Source organism: Oryzias melastigma, linkage group LG1 (assembly GCF_002922805.2).
Source record: "Oryzias melastigma strain HK-1 linkage group LG1, ASM292280v2, whole genome shotgun sequence".
Lineage (NCBI taxonomy): Eukaryota > Metazoa > Chordata > Actinopteri > Beloniformes > Adrianichthyidae > Oryzias > Oryzias melastigma.
In genome coordinates this window covers 1,887,205-1,900,315 of record NC_050512.1, presented here as the reverse complement: position 1 = coordinate 1,900,315, position 13,111 = coordinate 1,887,205, and the positions used below count along the sequence as shown (strand labels likewise).

The 13,111-nt window shown below is 39.9% G+C and overlaps 1 protein-coding gene across 2 annotated transcripts in view; it reads right to left on the bottom strand.

The window, feature by feature from the left end:
• rnf38 (ring finger protein 38) overlaps window positions 1–10,770 on the bottom strand; it is a 27,608-nt gene extending 16,838 nt beyond the window's left edge. The window contains exons 1-2 of one of the 2 annotated variants that reach the window (XM_024259677.2): window positions 10,619–10,770; window positions 9,232–9,802 (exon numbers count right to left, since the gene is read on the bottom strand). In XM_024259677.2, coding sequence (XP_024115445.1) covers window positions 9,232–9,802; window positions 10,619–10,639 — 592 coding nt within the window. In that variant the 5' untranslated portion in view covers window positions 10,640–10,770. Of the gene's footprint in view, window positions 1–9,231; window positions 9,803–9,892; window positions 10,348–10,618 lie in introns of those variants that run through there. The other variant, XM_024259678.2, reaches the window with a different exon arrangement.
• Window positions 10,771–13,111: the final 2,341 nt, after the last annotated feature.

Genomic DNA, 13,111 nt, shown 5'->3' with positions numbered 1-13,111 from the left:
AGCGGAGAAGAAGTTTCACCAGAGTGGAGAAGAAGTTTCACCAGAGTGGAGAAGAAGCTTCACCAGAGTGGAGAAGAAGTTTCACCAGAGTGGAGAAGAAGTTTCACCAGAGTGGAGAAGAAGCTTCACCAGAGTGGAGAAGAAGCTTCACCAGAGTGGAGAAGAAGTTCCACCAAAGTGGAGAAGAAGTTCCACCAAAGTGGAGAAGAAGTTTCACCAGCGCGGAGGAGTAGAGGAGCAGGCGTGGAGACCGTCCTGCGCCCCTGGAACATTCCTTTTGTGTGTGGATTTTGGTATAACCTCGTGGGAGACTTTTCGGAAATTTAACGTCCTATAAATCCAATCACCTGATCTGATAGAAATGAGTTAGACACAGACCTGATGATGGACTATCAACTCCCTGTCTGATAAGGATTTTGGACAGCAACTTCAATGGCTTCAATCCTCAGTCAATAATCATTTACAATAGATGTCTGGAGGTCTCCTTGAGAGTGTCTAACGCGAATCTTAAGAATATGACAAACTGAAATGCAATTTTTGTGATCACCGCAGGGGAATGCCACGCTTTTTCTACACAAGCTCATCGCAAATCTGCTGCAAAACAAACCGGAGGACAACATAAACGGGGCATTAAAGTCAGAGGCGTTCTACTCGGACAGACTCGTCTGGATGGACAGCAGGTCTACGGCAGGTGGACAAACACACGAGGTGAACGGAAACACGGTTTGGGGTTTTCATCTGACAGAATTGAGAGCAGCTGTCACACGTCATTTTCTTTCTAAAAAAAAAAAATTGCTTTACATCCCCTTGGATTTAATTTAGAGCATAAATATAATCCAGAAGTTATCTACAAATAAATTATAGAACCCCTCTCTTCATGTCATTTCCCAGTTTCAGTTTCCACTCATTTACCTTTTGAAGCTGGAAAAGGAAAGATTTCTTTAATAAGAAAAGAAGAACTAATAAATATGGACACAACCTTAGATATCATTAGGTAGACAACATCCCATAATCAACAGAAGTCTTCATCTTGTCCTGCTGTGTTTCCATGATCCTTTCTTTCCCTCTAAACGTAACCCTTTCCCGGAGTTTCACTGGGTTTCTTTGTTTTTGTGCCTCTGAGTTAGCAGCAGGGTCGATCAGATGGTGCATTTCCACACTAACCTTCTTGTATTAAGACGATGTAATCTGAGCATGCTCAGATTGAGGACTTGAAACAAAACGGAGATTCGCGGAGAACTTGCTTCTACATTGGACTGGAAAATATTCCTGGAAAGACCTATATTTTTTGGTAACTGACAATCAGAATACTTGATAGGATTTATTTTTTTTAGATGTCTTTTTCTGTGTTTCACCGACTTTGTGTGTGCAAAGACTTTAGCGTACTTTTGCTTTTCGAGTGAGCAGAGAGAGAGACGCGTGTGTGGGAACATAACATTTGAGTCAGCACCTCAGAAAAACTGGGGGAAGTCGATGCGTGACACCAGAGGTAAATGTCAAAGATGGTAACGAGTTTAAAAAAACTTCACTCAGACTTGTATTGAAGTAAATGCAGACAACACTGAATCAACTTTCCACAGTGGTTTGTAACTTAGCATTTACCTGGTGGAAACACGACCAATTGAGATCTGTTGATTGGTGGAGTTTCTCAGACTCTTTTATATTTCTAATTTAAAGACTCTTTTTTCTCACTTTTTTATTTTAATTCACAAGCATCAAACACAATAAAGTTAGACAACAGTTTTAACCCTTTCTTTCTGGACAGTAGTGCAGCTGCAGATGCAGTTATTGCTTATTTTTGCTTTTATTTTTATTAAAGGGAAGGCCTTCTTTTGATGGGTTACAACCTAAGTTATAACCACACAGCATGTGTAAAATCAGTGGTTTATGCCTTAGTCACAACTGCCCTTACGGATGTATATGGGCTGCAAGTGAAAAACGAGAAATCCTGTACAGGGTATGCAGGAGACTCATGAAATTGTAAGGCCAAAGATGCTTGGGAAACACAAGTAGTAGGCAAGGCGCGGACACGTCGAGCGGATTATCCGTGGTTCAAACACCCTTAGTTCACAGTTGCAAAAAGGTTGGGGACCGCTGATCTAAAGCAAAGTTTTTTGCTCTTTCTTCCTTCTTCTTCTGGAGTAAGGTGTAATTTTATAGTGCGGCCGACACCTAGTGGCCAAACTGAAACGCCTTCCAGGAGATGCAGAACAATTGTTGGAGCTTCTCCGTTTGAGAATCCATGTAACACTTTATTATATTAACAATCTCATTATTATGTGTCTAAATGTCCAAATGTGTCTAAATGTCTAAACCGTGTAAACAAAATAGAATTGAATTGAGGGCATCAGTGAATGATTACTTTAGGCGAAAACGAAAAATACAGTTTGTTGTGAATAATCAGATACTAAAAGCACTTTGGTTGGTCAGCTAGGATCTTAAACATAAAAGCAAATTACTTAAAAAAGAACATCTTTAGTAGTTTAATAAAGTTTAAATCACAGAAGTAATTTTCTGACGTGTCGCTGTTTTTGCACTTTGACAGATCCTTGTTCCAGCACTCACATGCAGGTTTTAGGCTGCAGAGTCACAGCGGGGTCTTGTTGTTGACCTTAAGTTGTGACAATTCAACCACTAACCGTTTCTATCAAGAAAAGCAAACAAGAACGCAATTCTTTTGAAAAACGCCCCTATGCTACACACTATATGTATGAAAAACAAACACTAAGAAGTGGATATTTTGACATATTGGTCACAGAAAAGATTGTTGTCATTGTTCCTCACAGTTCAAATCAATTTAGAATGTAAAATATTAGACATTTAAGGGAAAATTTAGTCCTATTTGTAATTTATCAGGTAAAATTCCTGAGGCTAAGATTCACTTCATCATTTAATTTAAAAATCAAACAGATTCAGTTCCAGTGTCAAATTTACACACAAAATCAATCTGAATTGAGTTCTGAAAAATGTCAAAACTGCTAAAATACATTTTAGGAAGTGGAATTTTAAATAAAAGATAAGAATCCTTGCATAAAAGTCTATAGATCCATGAAACTATCTAAAAAGACAAATTTTGACAAACTGATTTTGCATTTCCTTGACAAAAATTCGTTTAGATTAAATACAATTGATTTATTGGAACCCTGCCCTATTATTACCTAATCAACCTGTTTTGCAGGAGATTGTAGCACATACGACAGCCTGACGACATCCCACAAACAGGTCCGACATGCAGAGAGCAGCAGGAACGTGAAGCTCCGGCTCATCCCCCACAATGCTCGGCTGCAAAAGCTTTTCACTCTCCACCAGGGACGCCTCCACGCTCCCCAAAGTCACTCCTATAACCCGCTCCTCCGGTCAGCATTATTCCATGAAAGTTCTTCTCATCCACCCTTTGTTATGACTCAAGCTTCAGTCCAATTATCCCTATCCTTCCCTCCCCAGCCCCTCTTCACCTGACCTTCCTGAAACACACACTGCACTTCCACACCACACTCCTACAACCATAAGCTTTTCTGCACAGCCACTTCCCAGTCATCTGTTCAATTCTTTCCTTCATTCAAATCTTTCTTCAAATCTCCACAAACTGGCCTGCACTCAAGTTTCAACTGACTTCCCGTGTTCATCCTATTATTATTTTTCTAAAATAATAATTTTGGAAAAGAGAAAGAATTTGAGAAAAAAGTCATGATCTCAAGCCAAAGACTCAAAAAAAAAAAAGCAGAGGGAGTTTCTCCTTCGGTTGCAGACAAGAGGGATGCAGAGAATGGGAGTGGAGGGGCAGGTTTAAAGTGGTTGGAGTGTCTGCTTCTCTTGTGCTCTGGGCAATCCATTAAAACGATCCCTCCATTAGACAAATGTGAGGGAGGAGGCCAGAGAAAATGGGCAGGAAGGGTACAGAAAAGGTTGACTTATCCGGAGGGGAGGGAGAAGTGAGCATGACGAAGAGAGGACAGACTGTGACAGAAGAGGGTCAGAATCAGGGAGGGGTATCAAGTGATGCAGAGGACATTTTTACCCATTCACACTAAATTGGCAGTAGTACTGTGAGTCTGTTTACCTCAACAGACACAGTGAGAACAGGTAGGAGAAGTCAAGTGAACAGAACACAAAACAGATTGGGTATAAAGCAGTAAACAAACGAGGAGAAACGAGAGCCTAAAAGAAATCCAACTACAAAGAGAAGAGCGAGGGTGTGAAGACTACAAGGTGGAGTAGTCGTCATTTGCATTGCAGTTGATTCACATTGGTAGAATTTATTAAATTCTTTATCTATTCCTTCCTTGTGAACCAAAAAAAAAAAACTAGAAAAGTTGCATTACCAGCAATAATGTTAGTGAGAATGCTTTTTGTTGAAAGTAGTCACTGAAGATGCTGAAGCTTTGTGCTGAAAACGGTGATGCAATTTACTTTAATTGTTGAAGGGATTTGCTGAAAATGTTAAAGCTTTTTGCAAAATGTAAAATTTGCTAAAATATTGGAAATGTAATTAAAGAACTATGAAAGAGAGCTGAAGTTGACCTACATTTCTGAAAAATGTGTAGTAAAATTGCTTACAAATCCCTAATACATGCCAATTTTGCTAACATATTTAGTGTGTTGTATTGGATTCTAAATTATGCCAAGTAGGCCTTAAAAAACAAAAATAAATACTAGTGCTGGGTTGATAAAATCAATTATCAATTTAAATTGATCAAACCTTAATAGTTCAATAATCGATCCATAAAAATAGAGATCGATTTAGTACACAAAGCTGAAGTCCGCTTGCTCGATGCTAACGTTTAATGGGATTTTCCATAGGATGGCTAATGCTAACGCTCAGTTGACATAAACATAAATTTCTGACTAAATGAACATCTTTATAAACTCACAGGTATGATTTTTCCAAACTTATTTTAAGTAACAATTTGCGGTCAAAACACAGTTTTTTCTCATACTTTCTTCTTCTTCTGGAATAAGATGTAATGCTATAACATGATCTCCACCTAGTGGCCAAACTGAAACGTCCTCCAGGAGACGCAGAACAATGTTTACAATGTTAATGATCTGAACATTTTTGTTAGAGCTTCTCCTTTAGAGAAACCATGTAACTATGTGTGATATTAACAATCTCAATGTAATTTTACTAACACATTTTACAGTATGTGAACTGGATCAAATTTCACAATTATGCTAACACCAAGAAAACCAGCTGGTAGGTAACAGGACCCCAACGGAAACCAGCAGAATAAGAATACAAGCTCGCTAACCTGCACCTTTAAACCCTTCATCCCCAAATGTATTTGCAGTTATGCTAAAAAAATAAAATTGTTTTATTTATTTCAATGTGAGCCTTAATTTCTGCAGCAGATCTAGACTAAATGGTACGTTCCAAGTTAGCGATACATAGTGAAAAGGGGTTGAAAATGTAAGAATACAAAAATTAACTTGTAACAAATACTTTAGCATTCAATTTGATGACAAATAAACATACATTTTAACAATATTATATTAATTTACTTAGTTTAACAAACACATCTAACTAAAAACTTCATGGACCTCCTGGACTTTATCAAAATTCAAAATAAAATCTTTAAATTACAGGAATTAGATGTCAGAAAATAAAGCTAATCTGACAGGATAACTTGTCAGTCAGTGAAGACTACAGTCCAGCCAAACGGCTGTTAAACTGACTCGTTTTTTTTGTTAATTTTCTATGTTTGGCTTGATAATTAAAACTGATAAAGATGATTTCCCAATAAGTGGCTACCTGCACCCCCAGTATGAACAGGTTTCAACTCCAAAGGGGAGGCAGCTTTTGTTTACATGACCTCAGCTGTTTCTCTCACTATGCAGGACAGGTATTTCCAGTCGGCATTAGGTCTGGCCCTGTGCACACACCACAGTATCGAAGAGCTTTTGCACAGGAGCCGTGTGCATGTGCAGAGACTTCTGGGGTTCATTTGGACCAACATATTCTTACGCAGCTAGGAAGCAATTACATGAAAAACACGAGTACGAGTTTTGTGAGGAAAAGTGATACCAACATGCAAAGGCTTCGTCAATAGTTAATTTTATCAAGGTAAAGTATTACTCAGATAACAAAAACTTTTATATAGACTTTAATTTCCAGAATCCACAAAAAAGAAACATCTAATAAGGTCCTTTTTGATGCTTTTCGGGTGTGTTGCTAAGCTTTGGAGGGAAAAAGAAAAACCTTCCCACAGACGAAGGTGAAACTCTAGCTCCACTGTTTGTATGTTATATGCTTGGCTGCATTTCGTTTGCTGTGTAAGAGTGCCCTCCCTTGTATTCCTCATCCAGCTCTTTTCCATAAGCACTCTCAAAGTTCAGCTTTGCAAAGCAAAATATCTGTTCCTACAGAAGAAGCCACCTGTTTGAAAGCGCACGTTTGCTAGTGATCTAATACACAACACCCTGTCAACCGTCGTTTCAATAGAACTCGTTTCAGCTTGAAAAATATCCACTTAGGACCATCTAGACTAAAACTGTTTCATACATTTCTGCACGTTCAGAAAACACATAGAACTGTTCAGTTGAGACTTATCTGCTCCTCTCTCGGGCCATCTCCAAGTACTGCCTCATGACTGATTTTCACTGGTTATCTGATGTATTTTTGAAAGGATCATGAAGATGGATACCTTAACTGAGCACTAGTGAGTACTGCTGGGCGATATCGCGATACATATCGTGTAGGGCTGCCACAACGATTCTTTTATTGGTCAACTAATCACTGATTATTTTTTCCAAATAATCGACTAATTGGGTCATACGCAAATTGGATGTAATGTACACATCTCAACCATCATTAGCTTTAAACTAACTAAAAATCAAGACAATAAAGATGATAGTTTTTCAAACTTTAAATGAATCGTGCAGCCTCTGTCCTTAATTAGTTTCTGTGATTAAAACAAGATGAAATCAAATGAGAGAGATAAGGGATATACTTTCCATCAAACTTGTTTTGACAGGTGCCCTGCCCCTCAAGATGATGTAACAATACAATATCATTTTTATATAAAGGGTATATAGGGTGAAAGGTCACCTGTCAGAATGAGTTTGATGGAAAGTATATTCCTGATCTCTCTAATGAGGTCATCTGAAACAAGGAACTGTTTTCACCAACGAGAAAGTTTTGGTCTCACTGACTCAAATTTGAAAAATTACATTTTTTGGTGCTGAACGCTCACAACTTTGTTCAACTTTACTACACTCTGACTCCATATAATATAAAGTAACGACTAATCGACTATTAAATTAGTGTAGACTATTTTAGTAGTCGATTATTCGTGAATTAGTCGACTAATAGTGGCAGCCCCAACATTGTGTGGGCGATGTTATATATCTATCGTGCCATTCTCTTCTATTGTTTTTATTTGTTTATTTATATTCCTGAACCTTTGTGCAAAAATGTGTGTTCTTGCTAAGAAACTTGAAACTGTTGTGCACTTTGAAAATATATTTTTTCATTTGTAACTATTCAGTTACATGTTACTTGAAAAATACAGTCAGGGAAAAGTAAGTAAGGACATTTTTGTCAATTTCTTTTCAAAGAATAACTGAAAATATACTTTGTTCTGGTATATCGTGACATATATCGTTCTTGGAACATAAAATAGGCAGTATTAAGGTAGTACCATACACTGTGTCTAAAAATAGACACGGTATCATTTTCAATACCGTGATTACCGACTTATTAAAGACATGATTTTTTACTGATTATACGTTCAGTTATTGTACGTTATTTACTGCTGTTTGAAAAACATTTCCCGTTCACAGTTTGCAGACCTTTTTTGCGCTTAACATCCATCATGCTGCTATTTAAGTTAGGTCCATTGTTTAATTTAATTAAATGGTATTGTTGTTAAATATGGCTTGGACAGTCCCAGAAAATTGCTGTTAAATATTTGTTATGTTGATGGCGTTTACTTTTTCAACGTATTTTAATGAATTATTTTAAAATAAAAATGATTAATCCAAACATTTAATGTTGAAATTCTTTACCCAGCCGTTTGGTAATGCCACTTTAGTGGATGCTTACAAAGTTCTTAATTAGTCATGGTAATACCATATACCGAGGAGTTGGGCTAACATTTCAGCAACATGCTAGCTGTTTTGGCTAATTTAGATTTTTCCAAATCCCCCCCCCAATCACTACATAATGCACTACATAGTGCGTTCGCCATTTTCTACTGCTGTCCGAATCTACTAATTTCAAAACCGAGGGCACCTGAAATTTCCCAGAAGTCTTTGCGAAAAACTAGAATGTGTCGATGCTCACTAAATTACCAAATATAGACCACAATGCATTGCATTCGAACAATTTCATACAAAAAAACGTGTTTAAATGTACATTTTGAATAAACTATCCACATTTTTACCATCGGAACACAGTAGAGTCATAAATAAACGTCATGTAATGCTGGTATTTATTTGATTTTCACTTTGTGAAATCGGTGACGTCATATCCGGTGTTTAGAAAAACAAGAGTAGTGAGCATTTTATCCAAATTACCTTTTAATTTTTTTTTTTATTTTTTTTCTCTTTTTTTAACTTGTCCTGTCCAACAGCCGAGCCAACAGATATGGGGTGAGAGCTTCTTGTGTTGGGCAGATTTTACTGTCACAACAGGGATTTATTGAGTATAAACCCCTGTTGTATTTCATGCTAAACTTTATTTATATTGATTACACAAATTACCTTTAAAATTAACAGCACTATCTAGTTTTTAATAGTAGTTGGGGGGGGGGGGACTCTGACACAACCTTAGGCTTTTTTATCATATTTTGAAGTTTATCTATGCTAGCTGTTTAGGCTAACCAAAAATTTTTTTTCAGCTTCAGGGTTTTCAGCTATCAATTTCAGCTATCAGCACTAGCATCTTCAGCAGCCAAATTACAGCATTCACAATAGCATTATCACAGGTAATGCTATATATATAGTTCATAATTATGTTAAAAAGTTACAGTTTTAAAGTTTAAAAATGTAGTTTTAGAGTGTTCAATAAATGTTTATCCTGTTCGGCCCGAGACCTAAGGTGTGTTTTTGGATTTCGGCTCCTTGTGTGATTGGGTTTGACACCCCTGATCTACAAAGATGTGTTTGTGGTAAGCACGTTCACACTACAGAGGACAGACCTTTAAATCCACACATCCAGTTCCCTCCATCATCCCTTCCTTCTCTCCCCTCTTCTCCTTAAGCACTTTTCTTTGCCACAGAGGGCATATTTACCTGCCACTTGGATGCGGTGCGCTCCGGGGACCGCGGAGAGCCTCTGGACGCCGGGAGAGGCGTTGCTTCCCGGCGTCCGCAGCTGGCTCTCCGCGAGTGTGCTGTGAGCTCCGAGCTGCTGCTGCTGCTGCTGATTGGATCCCATCGCATTGCTATTCCCGACACCATACTGCTGGTAATATCCAGAGCGAGACCGTGAGCGGGTCCGTGGCGGCTGCATGGCCATCTGATGATGCAGCGGGTGAAAGAGCAGGGAGGAGGACGCGGCCGGGGACTGAGGCGGGGAGCCGCTGCTCGCTCGGGGCTGGATGAAGCCCCTCGCCAGGCTCTGGCTGAAACTGAAGCCCCCCTCCGTGAGCTCCGCCGACGCCGCTGCCCCCGCTTCGTCGAACAGATCGGAGCCTTTGGGGACCGGCTCCGGGGTGGAGGGCAGCAGGGGGCAAACTCTGGGCTCCTGAGTCGTGGGCTGGCCAGCGGCTGCGATTGGCATTTCCTTTCGGGGGATTTCCTCCGTTTCTTCGTTCCCTGCGTTTCTCCTCCGGTTTCCTCTCACAGCAGCAGCTTTTGGAGCCTGACACAAAACACAAAGTTACAGAAGGTCCGAGTTCCCCCCGGACCCCCCCGACTCTGACCAGGAAAACCTGCGCGCGTGACAACTAACTTCACTCTTTCACTCGGTGGTCGTTTCGACCCAACAAAGAGGGATTTCCACCCGTTTACCGACAACTGAACCAGACCAGTAGTTAACGCTTAACCGCCTCTGTGTTTGGTTCTTTATTTTCCTCTCATTGTTGAGCAGATATGAGAATAATTAGGATAAAAACTCCGTTTACTCCCCGAACGCCGGGACTCGCTAACCCGACACAAGCTAACTCCAGCTAAAGGCGGCTCCCACGCCTTTCCTCATCAAACCTCAACTATCTGGTTGCCCCATTTCGTTCTGACACAATCCATCCGAGCCACGACTGGAGTTTCAAAGAACTTTGGCGACTTTCCGCGCTATTGGAACGAGTTTAGCCAGTCTGCGTAACGTCGCTCGCTAGCTTGGCAACCCCTCCTCCTCCAGCCACCAAAAGAGAAAAATCCCGTGGCTAACCACCCACGCCTCGAACCGAATTCAATTCTCATTTCACCCCCAAAAAGCCAACTTTCCGGAATAAAAACTGATTTCAGGAAAGTTCTATTGGCTTCTGACTGACTTCTCCGATGTTGAGGCTAACGCCGTAGAGCAGAGAGGAGATAAAAAGTGGTCAATCTAAAATTACAAAGAATGAACCGCGGCTAAAATTAACCCGATCTACAAGAATGACCCCGCCTATGAGTCTAGAACGGAAAAAGACGAACATGTTCCTCGCACGGGTGGTAATTTAGAGCCCGAACAACTCACCTCCGAAGCGCTACCTCGCATGTAGTCCTATCTATCGATATTATTGTGAGCCGTGAGTGTGAGCCCAGCCTGGTGTCAGCGTGAAATGTGACAGACCGTCAACGCTCCTGTCGGGTTTCACCAGACCAGACCAATGGATCCCAGAGAACACAACGAGCTCAACTCATATTTTTAACGACTTTTACTCTTAAAAAATAAGTTCATAATGTACTAAAACAAGACTCCTTTCTTTTTCATATTTTATTTGACTTCTTAATGCATGAGGTTAAGAGAGACTGATCGATTTCGAATAGATATTCGATTAGTCATGCCTGTTAAATCAGAAGCTGTGGATAGGCTTTAAATTATTTGTTTCTAAATGCCGAGCCTTCACGCTGCAGCTGTTTCCTCTGGAGTTCGCTTAAAAAACAAGTATACCGTGTTTTCTAAAGTTATACCAAACTACTTTAAAGTACAAACCAATTGCAAACCGTTTAATTAAAAAAAACTATTTTATTTGTATCCTTCTTATAAAAACACACTACGATTTGATGATATCTTCAGGAATAAGTTGTGAGGCACCATGTATTTTGTTTTATTGTGTCAAAGGTAATGAAAACGGCAGGGGGTGGTGCTGATGGCCTTTGTGTGTGTAACTACTTGGTTGTCAAGGATGTGAAGGAAAATGTGTGATGCTTTCTTGGGTGCACACACACACATGCATGTGCACACACATGCACACACCGATAGTCCTGCTTTCTCATGTTTTCATCCAGTCTGAGGCCATAAACTTCTACTTGTGCAACACACACACACAGTCTGCTCATTACACTCCCTTTCCTTACTTTGATGATATGCAAATATTCCTCCCACCCTCCTTCCTCTCTCCCACATGCACACACACACTGATCACATGCAGGCTAATGCTCTGTGGCAGTGTCCACAGACAGGCGGGGAGGATCAATTTTTCACCCAGTGTGCTGCCGATATTCACAAGATAAGGCCGCAGAGAGGCATGGAGAGGTGGAGGGAGATGGGAGAAGCAGAGCACAATGAGTAGGTGTGATGGAGAAGAGGGTCAGCAGGAAACACAGCCAGCAGAGATCAGAAACTGGGGTGAGAAAGTGAAGAGGGTGGGGAAGTCTCGTGGGTGTGTGAGGAGGGTGGAGGCAGGATAAGTAAGTGGGTTAGGGGGTGGCAGGAAAGGGGGGATGGGTGTAGAGAGGGCTCTGGGGGATGGGACTAGGAATGGTGTGTGTTTGGAGGGGGGTTATTTTGCTGACGTGCTTGCTCATTGGCTCGTTCAAATGCTGGGGGAGGGGCAGCCGCTAACCACGCTCTCACCATCTGTAGGGAAGAGAAACAAAGGCAGGCAGCGAGGTAAGAAGGAGGGGGCAGATATGTGTTTTAATGTTGATATTCGGATTAAATTAGATTACGCCTGAGTGGCGGATGGATCGGTGGTGATTGAAGCGGAGGGCTGTCTTAAAGATGGACGATTCTGATTAGAGAGGGCTCAAAAGTACAAAAAATGTCCCTCTTGGGATACACCCAAACTGACATTTATGGTAGATGGAAACCAATATTGAGAATGATTAAAGTCATCCACTTCAAATAGGAATTCTTTCCTTTTGTTTACTACTAATAAATAAATTATGAAGAATTCTGTTGGTGTACTTTGTGGCAGGAACTTTGTATACTTCTTTCTTGATGTAGTGCCTTTTTCATTAGGGCTGATTTAATGAAATAGATTTAAGCTTAGCAGATCAATAATCGATTCATGAAAAATATAAATTGATTTAGCACATGAAGCTAAAGTCCGCTAGATTTAATGGAATTTCCCATAGGAGAGCTAATGCTAACGCTAGGTCGACCAAAACATTCATTGCTGACTAAATAAACATCTTTATAAACTCCCAGACAGGAATTTTCCAAACTATTTTAAGGAAATATTTTTAAAGTAACTATTTGTGGTCTAAAACATCGTTTTTTCCTCATACTGTCTTCTTCTTCTAGAATAAGATGTAATGCTATGGCGCAATTTCCACCTACTGGCCAAACTGAAACGTCCTCCAGGAGAAGCAGAACAATGTTTACAATGTTAATGATCTGAACATTTTTGTTAAAGTTTCTCCTTTTGAGAATCCATGTAACACTTATTAGCAATCTCATTATTACACTAATACTGTACATTTACAGTATGTGAACTGTATCAGATTAATATAAATTTATTTAAATCATATTGTAGATTATTGATGTATTTCTAAAGAAATGTGTATAAATGTGTAAACTCAAAATTGAATTGAAGAATTGAAAGAATCGAATCAATTCAGGCTCGTGAATCGAATCGTTTCTGGAAATTATGATTGAAACCCAGCCCTACTTTTTACAGCACATTTTTGTGGACGGCTGGCATTATATCGATGACACACAACATTGAAAACAAACCTGTTTCCTTCCTTACTGTGGTCCGAGTTTGACATTCTTAACCCTTTAACATCTGAGCTTCTAAAC